The 12839-nt window shown below is 42.4% G+C and overlaps 1 protein-coding gene across 1 annotated transcript in view; it reads right to left on the bottom strand.

The window, feature by feature from the left end:
- NEB (nebulin) overlaps positions 1-12839 on the bottom strand; it is a 236896-nt gene that overhangs the window by 116280 nt on the left and 107777 nt on the right. The window contains exons 63-65 of the mRNA XM_075529049.1: positions 6619-6930; positions 5544-5747; positions 4735-4839 (exon numbers count right to left, since the gene is read on the bottom strand). Coding sequence (XP_075385164.1) covers positions 4735-4839; positions 5544-5747; positions 6619-6930 — 621 coding nt within the window. The remainder of the gene's footprint in view (positions 1-4734; positions 4840-5543; positions 5748-6618; positions 6931-12839) is intronic.

Genomic DNA, 12839 nt, shown 5'->3' with positions numbered 1-12839 from the left:
CTTGCAAGTTGCTGGTGTTCAAGTCAACCCCAGATAGATAGCTCTTAAAATAATATAACACTCAAGGGATATATGTATTTAAGCTCAATCCTGGTTTTAAGAAGACTTCAGGAATTTGTTTAAGGTTTAAAGATGATCACAGGGCGACAGGTTCAGGAGTTGATCCAAGCTTCATGCTTCTGAGAAGTCTGGAGTTCATGAGATTTGAAAATTCTGTTCCACGTTTCCTTCCCTTTGAATCAATATTCTCCCATGGAATCTTTTATCAAAATGTTCATTAATGATAGCTGGAGAGTTTTCAAGATGAAAAAGTATAAAATTATTGGATCTTTTAATGAGACTTTTGTATGTATAGGAATTCATTTTGCCTTCATTAAGAACGGTTTTGGTGGACACTGATGACTTTAATTATCTGTCTGGCAGAGGTTTACTTATTTTTTTAATGCTCCAGACATGCTGCTGGGGTAGATGGACCTTCCTTCCTTTTCAATATTAAAATGTTTATATAATATTTATTCAAATTATTTTAATATCCTTTTGTAATTTAAAATGTATATTTTCTGTTGCCCATCCCCAAGATAAAATAATAATTCATAAATTATTAAGGGTTCATGAGGGAGGTGGGGAGCGGGGAGGGAGGGGGAGGGAAAAAAAGAAAATGAGCTGATTCCAGGAACCCAAGCGGAAAGCGAATTTTGAGACTGACGAGGGTATCGAATGTATAAGTGTGCTTTACTCAATGGATGTATGTATGAATTGTGATAAGAGTTGTATGAGCCCCAATAAAAGGATTTAAAAATATATAAATAAAACAGAAATGACCAAGCATTAAAAATGTATACTTTAAAACGTACATGCCTAGAGATAAGTTGCAAAAATAGTCTGATGCGCACCTCCTCCCCGTAAGCTAGGCTCACTGATTACCACATTCTTTCCATCACTGCCGTACTTCATCTATTTCTTCGTGCGTGCGTGTGTGTATTCCGCTTCTTCTTACTGAAGTTATTATTTCCAGTTGTTGAACCAACTATGAGTAAATTGTAGGCATCACCTTCACCCTCAAATATTTCAGCATGTATCTCCTAGGAATAGGGCTAGCTCTGCAACCATAATAGGTGTATGAAACTCAGGAAAATAGTATGAATACAATGCTAGTATCTAACAGAAGGGCTCCTGGTGCCACCTTTGTTAAATAAGCATTGGACTGCTAACTGAAAGGTTGGTGGTTCTAAACCACCCTGTGCTTCCGGAGGGATTTACAAGCTCAGAACTTCTATGGAGCAATTCTACTCTCTCTTATAGGTTGGCTATGAGTCAAAATTGAGTGACTTTCAGGGAAGAAATGGCCCGTAACTTGAACTTCATGGGATTCTCAGGGAGAACATTTAGAAAAGCGCACATAAGCAAGTTGAAGTTACGTAAATCTGTTCAAAAGAATCCATTCTGGAAGAATGCCCTTTGGAAAATCTTGTAACCTCAAGGGACTTCACCTTTACCCTCCTAAACAGATAAACAACCACCACCAAACCAAACTTACTGACAAGGAGTGGATTCCAACCCATAGTAACACGCCCCTGTGGCTTTCCAACACTAAATCATTATGGGATAGAAAGCCTCATCATTCTCGCACGGAGAGGCTGCTGGTTTCAAACTGCGGATCTTGGGATTAGCAGCCCAATGCACATAGCCCACCATGCCACCTGGGAGCCCTGCAATCCGTTTATGATTGAATCACTTCATCTTTAATTTCAAATTTCTCTTCCTCCTCTGTTAAACAAATTAGTGAAGTGGTGCAAGCAGGCACAGTACCAGAGGATGGTTGTGGGAGAGAATTTAGAAGCCACCTATGGTTTTGGGGAAAACAATGACTTTATATTTTATTTCTCATGTATGCTGTTCAGTATATTCTCTGCTGTTGAGGCTAGGTAGAGAAATCTTAAATGTAAGGGAATTCTTTACAAGTGTGCCAAAAATACTCCAGACAAATTGCTTCACTTTTATGTCCTGTTCACATTTTAGACTCAATAGAGACTGTTGGAAGAGGATCGAGGTTTTAATACGTGGCAGAGATGCTTACTTTTAAAATATCTTACGGGAACTTAGTGTGCACTTAACATGTGGTTCACTCCAATGTGACAATGTCTACTCTTGTTGAGCTGATATTTTACAAGAAACAGCTGAAGTGCAGATCAGAATAAAATTATTATCTTTGAGATAAAAATCCCAAGGATATTTGTTCTTCTTAAACATTTCTAGAAATTTTCACTTTGTAATGGGAGAATCAAAGACGGTATTTTGTGTATATTTTCCTTTGAGGAATAAATGATCAAATTTGTGCTCACAGCATAATAAAAGCGAAGAAGTTGCATTTGAATCCTCTCAGGGCTTTAGGCCAAAGAGATTTCTTTCATTTCCCCAACATTTGAGCAAGACGCAGGGCTTAAAACAAAGGAACACTTCTGACCATTGCCAGGATTTGTTTTAAAGCTAAGTGGGGTGAGCGGCTTACCCCAGGAACCACGAGCAGGTAAATGAGAATTTAATAGAGAAAATCCATATTTGTTGAACAAGGTATGGAATAATGGGCTGAGAAGAGATTCAAACACAGCATTCTGAAATCAAGTTTTCAGAAGATCGCTCCTAGGCCATTTTAAAAGAAACGAAATCCAACCAAAATGGTTAGAATTAAAAAAAATTAAAAGTCCATTTTCTTCTCTGAAGTCTGAGGGAAAATGCTCCTTCTGACCTAATTTAACAAAAGAGAGTGGCTTAAAAGCGTCATCACGGTCTGCCGCAGAAACGACCGCCGTGCACCCGGGTGCGATGGGCCTCTGGGGAGAAGCTCATCCCACAGAGAAGCTCTGTGACCAAGAGCTTCACCAGAGGCTCGTTCAAAAACGACTGGAGCCAAGGCCAATCAAATACTTATGATCAGGCTTGTCCCTGGGTCTGTTTTATAAGCCTGGAGAAAGGGAAATTGTACCCGCTTCATCCACTTGTCATGGTTATTTGATATTACCCAGCTTCCCCTTCAGGCCAACTTCATTACAACAAGCCTAACTAATATGGAGAAAAGAATAGAGATGGCAAGGGCATGAAAATGAATACTTAAATTTTCCGTCTCCTCAACTTAAAGGAAAAGCAGCCCTTATTATCCCCCAACATTTTCCTTTTTAAGTGAACACACACACGTACACACACACACACACGCGCACAGACACACACACGCACACACAGACGCACACATACACGCACACACACAGACACACACACATGCGCGCACACACACAGACACACACACCCACAGACACGCACACACACACACAGACACACACACACGCACACACACACCAACACACAGACACACACGCACACACGTGCACACACACAGACACACACATGTAAGAAAACAATGGCTTTCTGGAGGAGACCAGATATACCCTTAACTTTGGGGCAACTGGGCAAAAAAGCGTGTCTGCAGGGGGATCGCTAAGCTGCAAAGATCATGCACTGACGGCCTGAGAGAGGCGACGTGCAGTTCATGAAGGAGCCGCATTTTATTGTCCTCAGGAAAGGATGAACTGAAGAATTCTCTTTTGATTTCTTGCACGTAAATATCACTTTGTTGAACATCCTCCATGAATATATCTTCCTGATGATGAGTGGAAAGGGACGAAATGAAGGTTTACTACGCACCTACTTGGTGCGAGGCTCTGTGTGAGGTGGGCTGTTTATGCGCCCCATTTGTCATCACATGATCTCTTCAAGATGGCGTGGAGCTGTGGAACACGTTTTGAATGCAAATGCTAATCTGATAGTGAAATCTATTTTAGAAATTAAAATGGCAATACATGTGACCTTTGAACACCTGACCCTCCGCACAGTCAAAAATCCACCTGAAGTTACTGACTTCCCTAAACCTTAATTATGAACAACCCACTGTGGGGCGGTAACAGAAACGTTGAGCACATATTTTGTGCACTATGTGTATTGTATACTAATCCCACATGAAAGCTGCACTTTCCATAGGCGTTAAGCATTTCAAAAAGGGAAGAGTTTTGCTCCTGGGCAGTGACAGCTTCATATGCTTCTTTCTTCTTGTTCACACATCAAGCCTTGTGCTGGATTCGTTTATTTTGAAGGTCCAGCAACCACAGCCCTGGACCTCAGCGGCACTTGTTGAGCAAGTGGACCGGGTCTTGCAACTCGATGACGTTTCTCTGCTTCTTAGAAGCACTTGCGGCGGTATCTCCGGGGCACTTCAGAAGGGTCCCCTGGTGTTATGCAATGTTTACAGAATGGTAGCTAATACAATGAAAAATGAGCAAGAACCAGCAGAAATCGCTTTTTAGTGTGACACATAATTGGGTAGACAGACAAATTGACCTTGTGGAAATTAGCGTCACACTAAGTTAAAAAAATCGACATGAAAGTGGACATGTGTAGCCCAAACTCATGCTTCAAGAGTCAAATGTCTATCTCAGTCATCCATGGTTGCTTGTATAGTTTTTTCCCTGTTCACCTTAAGACATGATATTTCTGTTTTAAATTATTGACTTATCTCTGTATTTTTAATACACAGTATTATCTAAAACCAAGACAGATAATGGGCATTAAAACCTCAACTAGGTTATTGGTGTACATTAGGATTAGACTTTAGCTTCAGTATTATTTCTACATTGGCCAAATTCAATGTGGGCAGGGTCAAGAAAAAAAAAACCCAAATGGTCTTACCTCACTATAATTTATTTTGTTTTGTCTGGCCAACATAATTTCTGGTGTATCAGGCATGATGTGGATTTGGGTCTTGTCTTTGTCCCAGGCTTCTGTGTATAAGCGCTGTTTTAAAAAGAAACAATTAAGGTTAAGATATTAGGAAAGCGAAGTTTATTTTAAGTAGGAACCCCCAGGAAGAAACCATCCCACAGTTAAAAGCAGCCGCCTCACTCTCTGTCCTCTGTGCATCGGTAGCATTTTTCTGTGGCTAAACATTGTCACTACTAAAGAAAATAAAATATGAAAAGAAAAACATATGTGCATACTTAATTACAAGGTCAGTCTCCTTCCAACTAAACTAAAAGCAATTAAATATAGTCCACACACACACATACTCTATTAGTAAATGCTTTGTATGTGTTTTTGTTGTTATGTGTTTGTCCTTTCAACAAAAAATGTACCCAAGTAAGCCTTCTGTCAATTTCCTTCTGATAAAAGTTATGGAAAAACTGATTTCTTTATTCTATGCTTACCCAGCTATGTCCCCCATAACAAAGAAACTCAATGCTTAAATTATGCATAAGTTTCAGACACTTCTGAGAGTTTGAGCCCCAAATCACTGCCTTACTCTCCACCCTGGTTATTTCACGTGAGATGTCAAAGCAGAATTTATGTGTATATTTTCAGAAGTCTCATGTAGCGAAACAGAACACTCAACCAAATTAGGTGGCAATGTAACTAGATAAAACAAAACAAAGACTCGCAATCACAGACGATCCAAGTGACAGAGACCCCCTTTATTGTTCTCCCGTAGCTGGAGGGCTCACCTTGTTCATGGTGATGGCGTTGCTCTTGGCCAGCACCTGTTCCAGGGAGTCAGTCACACTGGTAAATTTCAGCTTGTCCGGAGGCTGCCGGTAGATGTTATCGCTCAATATTTCTGCAGCCCTCTTGCACTTGACCACATCCAGGGACCCAATGGGGACCCAGCCAATGCCTCTCAGCCACTGGAGATCAGCTTTATAAATGTTCTGGTGAGATCAAACATAAAAACAAGGATTATGGAAGTTGTTATGACAACTGATCTCAAAAATGGAAGAAAAGGGTGGGAAAGCATGGGCAGTCAAACTTCAGGCAGGTGTCTTTTAAAATCAGAAGACGAAACGGTATAATCCCATGGTATTATCTTATATTTAAAAGAAAACCAAGTGTGAGGAGTGAAGGAGGAACCGAAAGAAGAAACATCAGCCTTTCTGAGTGTCCTACCGTAACCTAAACCATAGTCTATGTATGAGTTAGCTAGTTTATTGTGCCAACCTGGCCGATAAACATGTGGGATTAATTGAAGGGTGGAGAGATAAATGGCTCAGTGAGCCTCGCCTGTCTTGTCTCTTGCTCTTTGATCATCAGACCAGTGTGCCTTGCTTGTTCTGTACCTCAATTTGCAAGCTACACTACCTGGGGAACACCTAACCCATGGACTGTGTCATTGTAATTTGAGGTTCCTTCAAGACCTGCATCGCCACACCATTGGAATTTACATCTCTTGAGCTGGGGACTGTGGGACTCTGTCATCTGGCTGACTGTTGGTGACCTGCCTTGCTGTTTGCTGCCTGTGCCCGGATAGCCTGAATTGGTCTACAGAGAACTAACCGGCGGCCCTCAAGACTTGACGGATTGCCAGTGTTCCACAACTGTCTCATGGGAGTGAGTTGCACTGAGCCATCTGTACTGCTTTATAATTTAATTAACTGCTCATTTCTTATGGTATATATATATATATATATATACTTATTAGCTTTCTGGCTTTGTTTCTCTAGAGAACCATAACACAATGCGTTACTGTGCGTTACTGTCCTAAGCATGGTTATCAGTGACATGGAGCAGGTTTTAGGGACTCACATCACTCTGGAGGTCGTAGGCCTGCCGAGCGTGGATGACATCGTTCTGGTCCGGCAGGCAGGTCCACTGATGCAGGATGTTCTTGTAGTCGATGTCGCTGACCAGCGTCTGGCACTTCTTGGCCAGCACCACCCCCAGCATGTCCACTGGGCTGGAGTACTTGGTCTTCCACTTCTCAAAGTCCTTCTTGTACTCCCGGTCACTCTGCATCTTGGCCACATGCATGGACCACATCATCTTGGGGTCGTCCTGGATGTTCCGGGCTCCAATGTGGTGGCCCAGCTGCTTGCGGTAACCATCTTTGTACTTGTACTGAAATAAAAGTGACGATTTTTAAAAAATAAAGTAGAATGAATAGGAAAATAATGAAAAGTCTATTAATGCAACTGTTTATGTGAACTGGTAATTCTTTGAGACATGGCATCATCTGAACACCCTTTCTTCTCAGAAGACTATACGGTTGTTCTTGTATACTGACTTTTTAATTTTCCTTTTCCCCAACTTGGGGCGATGAAATCACTGATCATTTAGTGAAATCACAAAATCTTACATATGAGAATGCTATTCCTGAGTCTAGAAGTGCCACTGTCCTCCCTACCCCTATCTGTGTCTGCTGCATCTCATTGGGCATTAGATTCCAAAGGCTTGAAATAGAGCTACCCTGAAATGGACTGCCCTGTGGCTTTCACCCTGCATGTACTGCTCCAGCTGTGATCAGCCTGGACTGGGTTTTGTTGGGGGTTATCCACAGTTGAAAAGCCATATGAGGAACCAGAATGTACTCTTACAAGAAAGCATTTTGGTGCTGGTGCTGGTTGGGCGTTGGCTACGGCTATGAACTCTGGAGCAACAGCCCCATACAACTCTTTCTTTTAAAACATTTTATTAGGGGCTCATTCAACTCTGATCACAATCCACACATATACATACACCAATTGTATAAAGCACATCCGTACATTCTTTGCCCACACAATTCTTGACAGGCTTATAGAAGTTCAAGTTCTCCACCAAAGGGCCTTCTTCTCTCAGGGGTAGAGAACAAGGCTTTTGTTTTCACCATTTCGTTGATTTGGTTTGTTTGTTTCTGTCATTCTGTTTCCATTCAAAATGAACTCAAAAGTAAACACCAGGTAATTTTTAATCAAAGAAACAACGACAGAAACCCAGAGGAATGGCGCATTGCTCTAGATTGGTATGGACCTAGATGTATCTGATTTTGAATCAATACATAGAACCCAATTCTTTTAAAGCTCTTCTGTGGGGGCAATGTGCTCAAAATGGTAAGTTCTTCATAACTTTAGCTATGGACACTTATAGACACCAATTTAGATTTTACACACTTCTCATAGGACCTGAATGTTAAAATTTTCTGAAGTTTAAAATATTAAAGTTTCTTCAGATGATAAACATTTCTTTGGCTTAGAAAAATAAATCAATAAGAATGTTCCAATAGGAGCACATAAGCATATTCCTGTTGTAATGAGACTCTCGCCCCCTGCCTCCTACTCCACATTTCTCTCTTAATATCGGAGACGCTGCTACTCACGTCACTGGCAATGTCCCTGGAGGCCTTGGCTGCCACGATGGGAATGGCATCGCTCCGCAAGTCATAGCCTTTCTGCTTTGCTTCTTCGTTGGCGAGTTTATACAGACTCTACGGAAAAAGCAAGTCCAAGAGGTAAGTCAAAAGGTTTGACAGCAACAAGTGAAGATTAATTACAGAAGGGAAAGGAACTAGATGAATTTCAAAAAGCACACAAACTAGAAACAGTCCAAGTATCTAAAAAGAGTGGAAAGTAAATATTCTTTCATATAAAAGTCATATAAAAATACGAAGCAGCAAAGATATAAATGAGATAAAGCAATAGGTAGTCACACAAACAAGCACCTGTCTATACATAAGCTAAATGCAAAGGAAATTGGAGAGCCAAATGTTCAATATTGTTCATTATTGTCTAAATATATCTGTACTTCCATTCATTTTTGTATTACTTAAACATTTTACATTAGTATAGATTTGATAATGTTTAAAGTTTTTTTAAAAAGAAAAAAGTCTAGTGTGATTTAAAGCATAGTGAAATTGACTGTGATTCTAGCCTATAAGATTCTAGATGGTTCATTAGTAAAACATGCACCTAGAATAGATTTGACTTTGGAAAATTCAGTGAACAGTGCTGCTCACGGAGAGCACTTCATGCCCAGGTGTGAAGTTTCCTTTGATAATAAGATCTCAAGTCTTCGAACTCTGGTTTTTCTTGGCATCTGCTCGCTCTGTCCAGGAGAGGAGCGGTGATTTCAAGACTTGTCTAATCGGTAGGGATGCGATAACTGGGCGTACTCGGCTCAGCATGCAGCTTCTGCCTCTGAGAACAAACCTAGTGCCTTCCCCTGCTTCTCCATGCGCCAAGTAGGTCCTTACCTGTGTGGGATGAGGGAGCAGTGGGGGGTGGGTTGGAAAGGACATGTTGTCCTGTTCCAGTGTGGCTTGTGCCTGAGAGGGGAAACCTAATTCTGGGGTTCAGCTAGAAGGCCCATTTGATGATCATACACATGTGTTCTTTGACTTAATCCATAAAAAGGTTAAGATTTCTTCTACTCTGCTCTATTCTTGCTTTCTTCTTTAGGAGCCAGTGGGGGGGGGTTGGGCGGGGAGGAGGCACACACTATTGGAGCTCCTCTTGGAGGAGCTGCCAGATTTAGCAAATAAAAAGACAGCGTGCTCAGCAAAATGTGAACATTCAGTGATCAGTGGAGAATTATTTTTGCTGAATTAAGGAGCCCCGGTGGCTCCGTAGGTTAGGCCTTGGACTGCTAACCACAAGGTCAGAGAGTTGAAACCTCTCAGCTGCTCCTTGGGAGAAAGAGAGGCTATGCACCCAGGCAGGTTTCCAAACTATGAGCTGCAATCGACTGGATCACAGGGACTTCGGTTGAAATGATGAACATATTTTATCTGGCCACTCTAACTTTTGGAAATGCCCAAAGTGCTATTCAAAGTTTCACTTGCAAGCGCCAAGAACTTAAAAACCAACAGGGTTTCGGTTAATCCCGCGGCGCACATTATTCACCGGAGCAGGGAAGGCAGGGTGATTGAGGGTTCGTGTGAGAGAGCCACCAGCATCGTAACTCAAGTCTGTGTTTCTGGCAAATGGCTGCGATAACAGACACACGTGTGGCAGCATGCACAGAGCTTTGCCCCACCTCGCTATAGTTGACTTTGTTCTGTCTGGCCAACATGATCTCTGGCGTATCAGGCATGATATGGATTTGAGTCTTGTCTTTATCCCAGGCCTCTGTGTATAAGCGCTATGGAAGAAAATAAGGTATTAATAAAACACTGTTTGAAATGGCAGTTATCAAGAGTCAAATTTAGACAGAATTTATGATTTGCCTCAGTAGGAAAAATAAAACAAGACTTGCATCTAGTGCATTCAATGGACAGCTAACTCTCACTGCTAGTTATGAAGGTTAAAAGACTGGGAGTAGGAACAATTGTTTCAGAGAATTTTAAGCATGTAGTTCACAGAATAAGGGACCCGGGTGACACAAGGACTAAGCTCTTGGCTGTTGAAAGGACAGTGGTACAAACCCACGCCGGGGCCCCGCGGGAGAAAAGGTGAGTGAGTTCCCATGAAGACCGCAGCCTAGGAGAACCTGTGGGGCGGTTCTGTTCCTGGGATGTACGGTTGGCAGTGAGTTGGAATTGGCCCGATGGCCTGTAGCAATTGCTGCAATCGCGCACAGAGTGAATGCGACCCTACAGCAGCGGTTCTCAACCTTCCCGACACAGCCACCCTGTCATACAGTTCCTCATGTGGTGCTGACGCCCAGTCATTACATTATTTTTGTTGCTACTTCATCACTGTCATTTTGCTACTGTGATGCATCGGACGAACCGCTGCTCTACAACACTGGGGAGAATTTTGACTCCTCAGAGCACTCAAGGGTAATGACCTCTTTGGGAAACCTCAGCTTGAGGCAGTGGGAGCTCACCTTGTTCATGGTGATGGCGTTGCTCTTGGCCAGCACCTGTTCCAGGGAGTCAGTCACACTGGTAAATTTCAGCTTGTCCGGAGGCTGCCGGTAGATGTTATCGCTCAGTATTTCTGTAGCTCTCTTGCACTTGACCACATCCAGGGACCCAATGGGGACCCAGCCAATGCCTCTCAGCCACTGGAGATCAGATTTATAAATGTTCTGCAAAGAGAGAGGAAAAGCAGTAATGCTTTAGGGCGAAGATGTAAATGGAAGCAATAATAAAGTGCAATGTAGCTTTCTTTTCATAGAAACAAACATCCTGTGTTAGGCAGACAAAAGAGGAAATATGTTTTGAAAACAACTCCCTTATAATACCAACAACTATAACAGCAAAGATCAGATATTGAAGGCAGTTCGGAGAGGGGAGACCCAACTAACATGGTCTGTCAGTCAGTTCTGAGAATGTTGCTGTGATTAGGAGGTCTGTGTATGTGTACAGAAACACAATGCCAAGGCAGAGTGAGAGAAACCACACACACGCCCAACAGGCTATGGGTACATTTTGTTGCTGTTTTTACATGTCATTGCGTGGGTTGCAACTCATAACGACCCCACGCAGGGCAGAATAAAGCACTGTCTGGTCCTACACCATCCTTACTACCGTTGCGCTGTTCGATCACATTTTTATAATCACTGCTTCAATCCCTCTCACCGAGGGTCTTCCTCTTCTTTACTGATCCTCTACTTTATCCACCATGGTCTCCTTCGCCAGGGGCTGGGGCATCCTGATGACCTGTCGAAGTTCCCAAGTGCAAGTCTTGCCATCCTTGCTTCTAAGGAGTATCCTGACAGTACTTCCTCCCAGATCGATCGGTTCGTTCTTATGGAAGCCCGTGGCAAAGTCAGTATCCTTCACGCAACGTCCAACACCACCATTCAAAGGCGTTGATTTTTCTTCTGTCTTTCTCATGCACTGTCCAGTTTTCGCATGCCTATGAGATGATTGTAAATGTTGTGTCCCGGGTCAAGTGTACCTGAGTTCTCAAGGTGACATCTTTACTCCTTAACACTGGAAAGAAGTCCTTTTCAATAGATTTGCCCATTGCAATATATCACTTAATTTCTTGAGTGTGCTCTAAATAAAATTTAGACCTAGCCACCTGGGACAGCCTAAAGTTATTGAAACCCTATTTTCGAAGGCTACTGATGACATGTAAAAGTGTCATTGATATAGAGAACATTAAATGAAAAAAGGTATCACATAAGCCCATGCGGAAAAAAAATCATGTAAGCAGGAGTGAGCTGTGTTAGGGTTAGATCAGGTTGGATTATTGGTGCTTTAGTGCACTTCTCTCCTATTTCCGAGTTTATGGTATGCTCTTTTCACCAGAGAAGCAGCTGAAACTACAACCGCGCTGTCGGAGCCCCGGAGCTCTGAGGCAGGGCCTTGACTGCTGCAGCACCGGTCAGGTGCAGGGCAGTCAGGGGCCGTGTCATTGGCCCAGAGGCCCAGTTCTTTCCCACTAAGTTCCCAGGACAGGCGATATGAGCTCTTTTCCAGAATGATCTTCCTATAACTTTATTTTTCATTTTACTTGAAATCATTTGCCTAAGACTTGGATGGCTCCTTGGAGAACTCACGAGTGCTTTGCAACTTCATAGCAATTCAGTAGAACATATAAATGCAGTGCCTATTAGAAATCGATTAGAATTGCCCTAAATTGACTAGTTCCCTCCCACTCACCCACTGCCACTGAGTCCATGCTGACCCATAGCGACCCCCTGTGGGTATCTGAGACTGTAACTGGTTATGAGAATCTTCCTCCCAAGGAACTGCTGGTGGTTTTGAACTGCCGACTATGTGGATCGCCGTAGCCCAACATGTAACTTCCACACGACCAAGGCTCAGCTAGTTATTACCCCTAAATAATAAGAATGAGGACAATAACTTTTTTTTTTTACTTTTAGAATTTGATTTTGAATCCTCAAATGCTTTTCCACAGAGCAGGTTACTCTTTGTGGAAGTGAATATAGAAAAGGCAATAAAAAATTTAAGGTTAGGAAGCAGTCTGTCATTGTTGTCATTTCATGACTGACATCAACCACTGTGAATTCCTTTTCATGGGCAGACAAAGCGTTTTGGGTTTTTGTGGGTTTTTTTGGAGCGAGCTGCAAAACACAAGAGCTCTATATGTTGAAAGCTACAGAAGAGACATGGGTGTTCCCACAAGTGGGCTGTAGAG

The sequence above is a fragment of the Tenrec ecaudatus genome, chromosome 13, assembly GCF_050624435.1.
Source record: "Tenrec ecaudatus isolate mTenEca1 chromosome 13, mTenEca1.hap1, whole genome shotgun sequence".
NCBI classification, from domain to species: Eukaryota; Metazoa; Chordata; class Mammalia; order Afrosoricida; family Tenrecidae; genus Tenrec; species Tenrec ecaudatus.
This window is presented reverse-complemented; position numbering and strand designations above follow the sequence as displayed.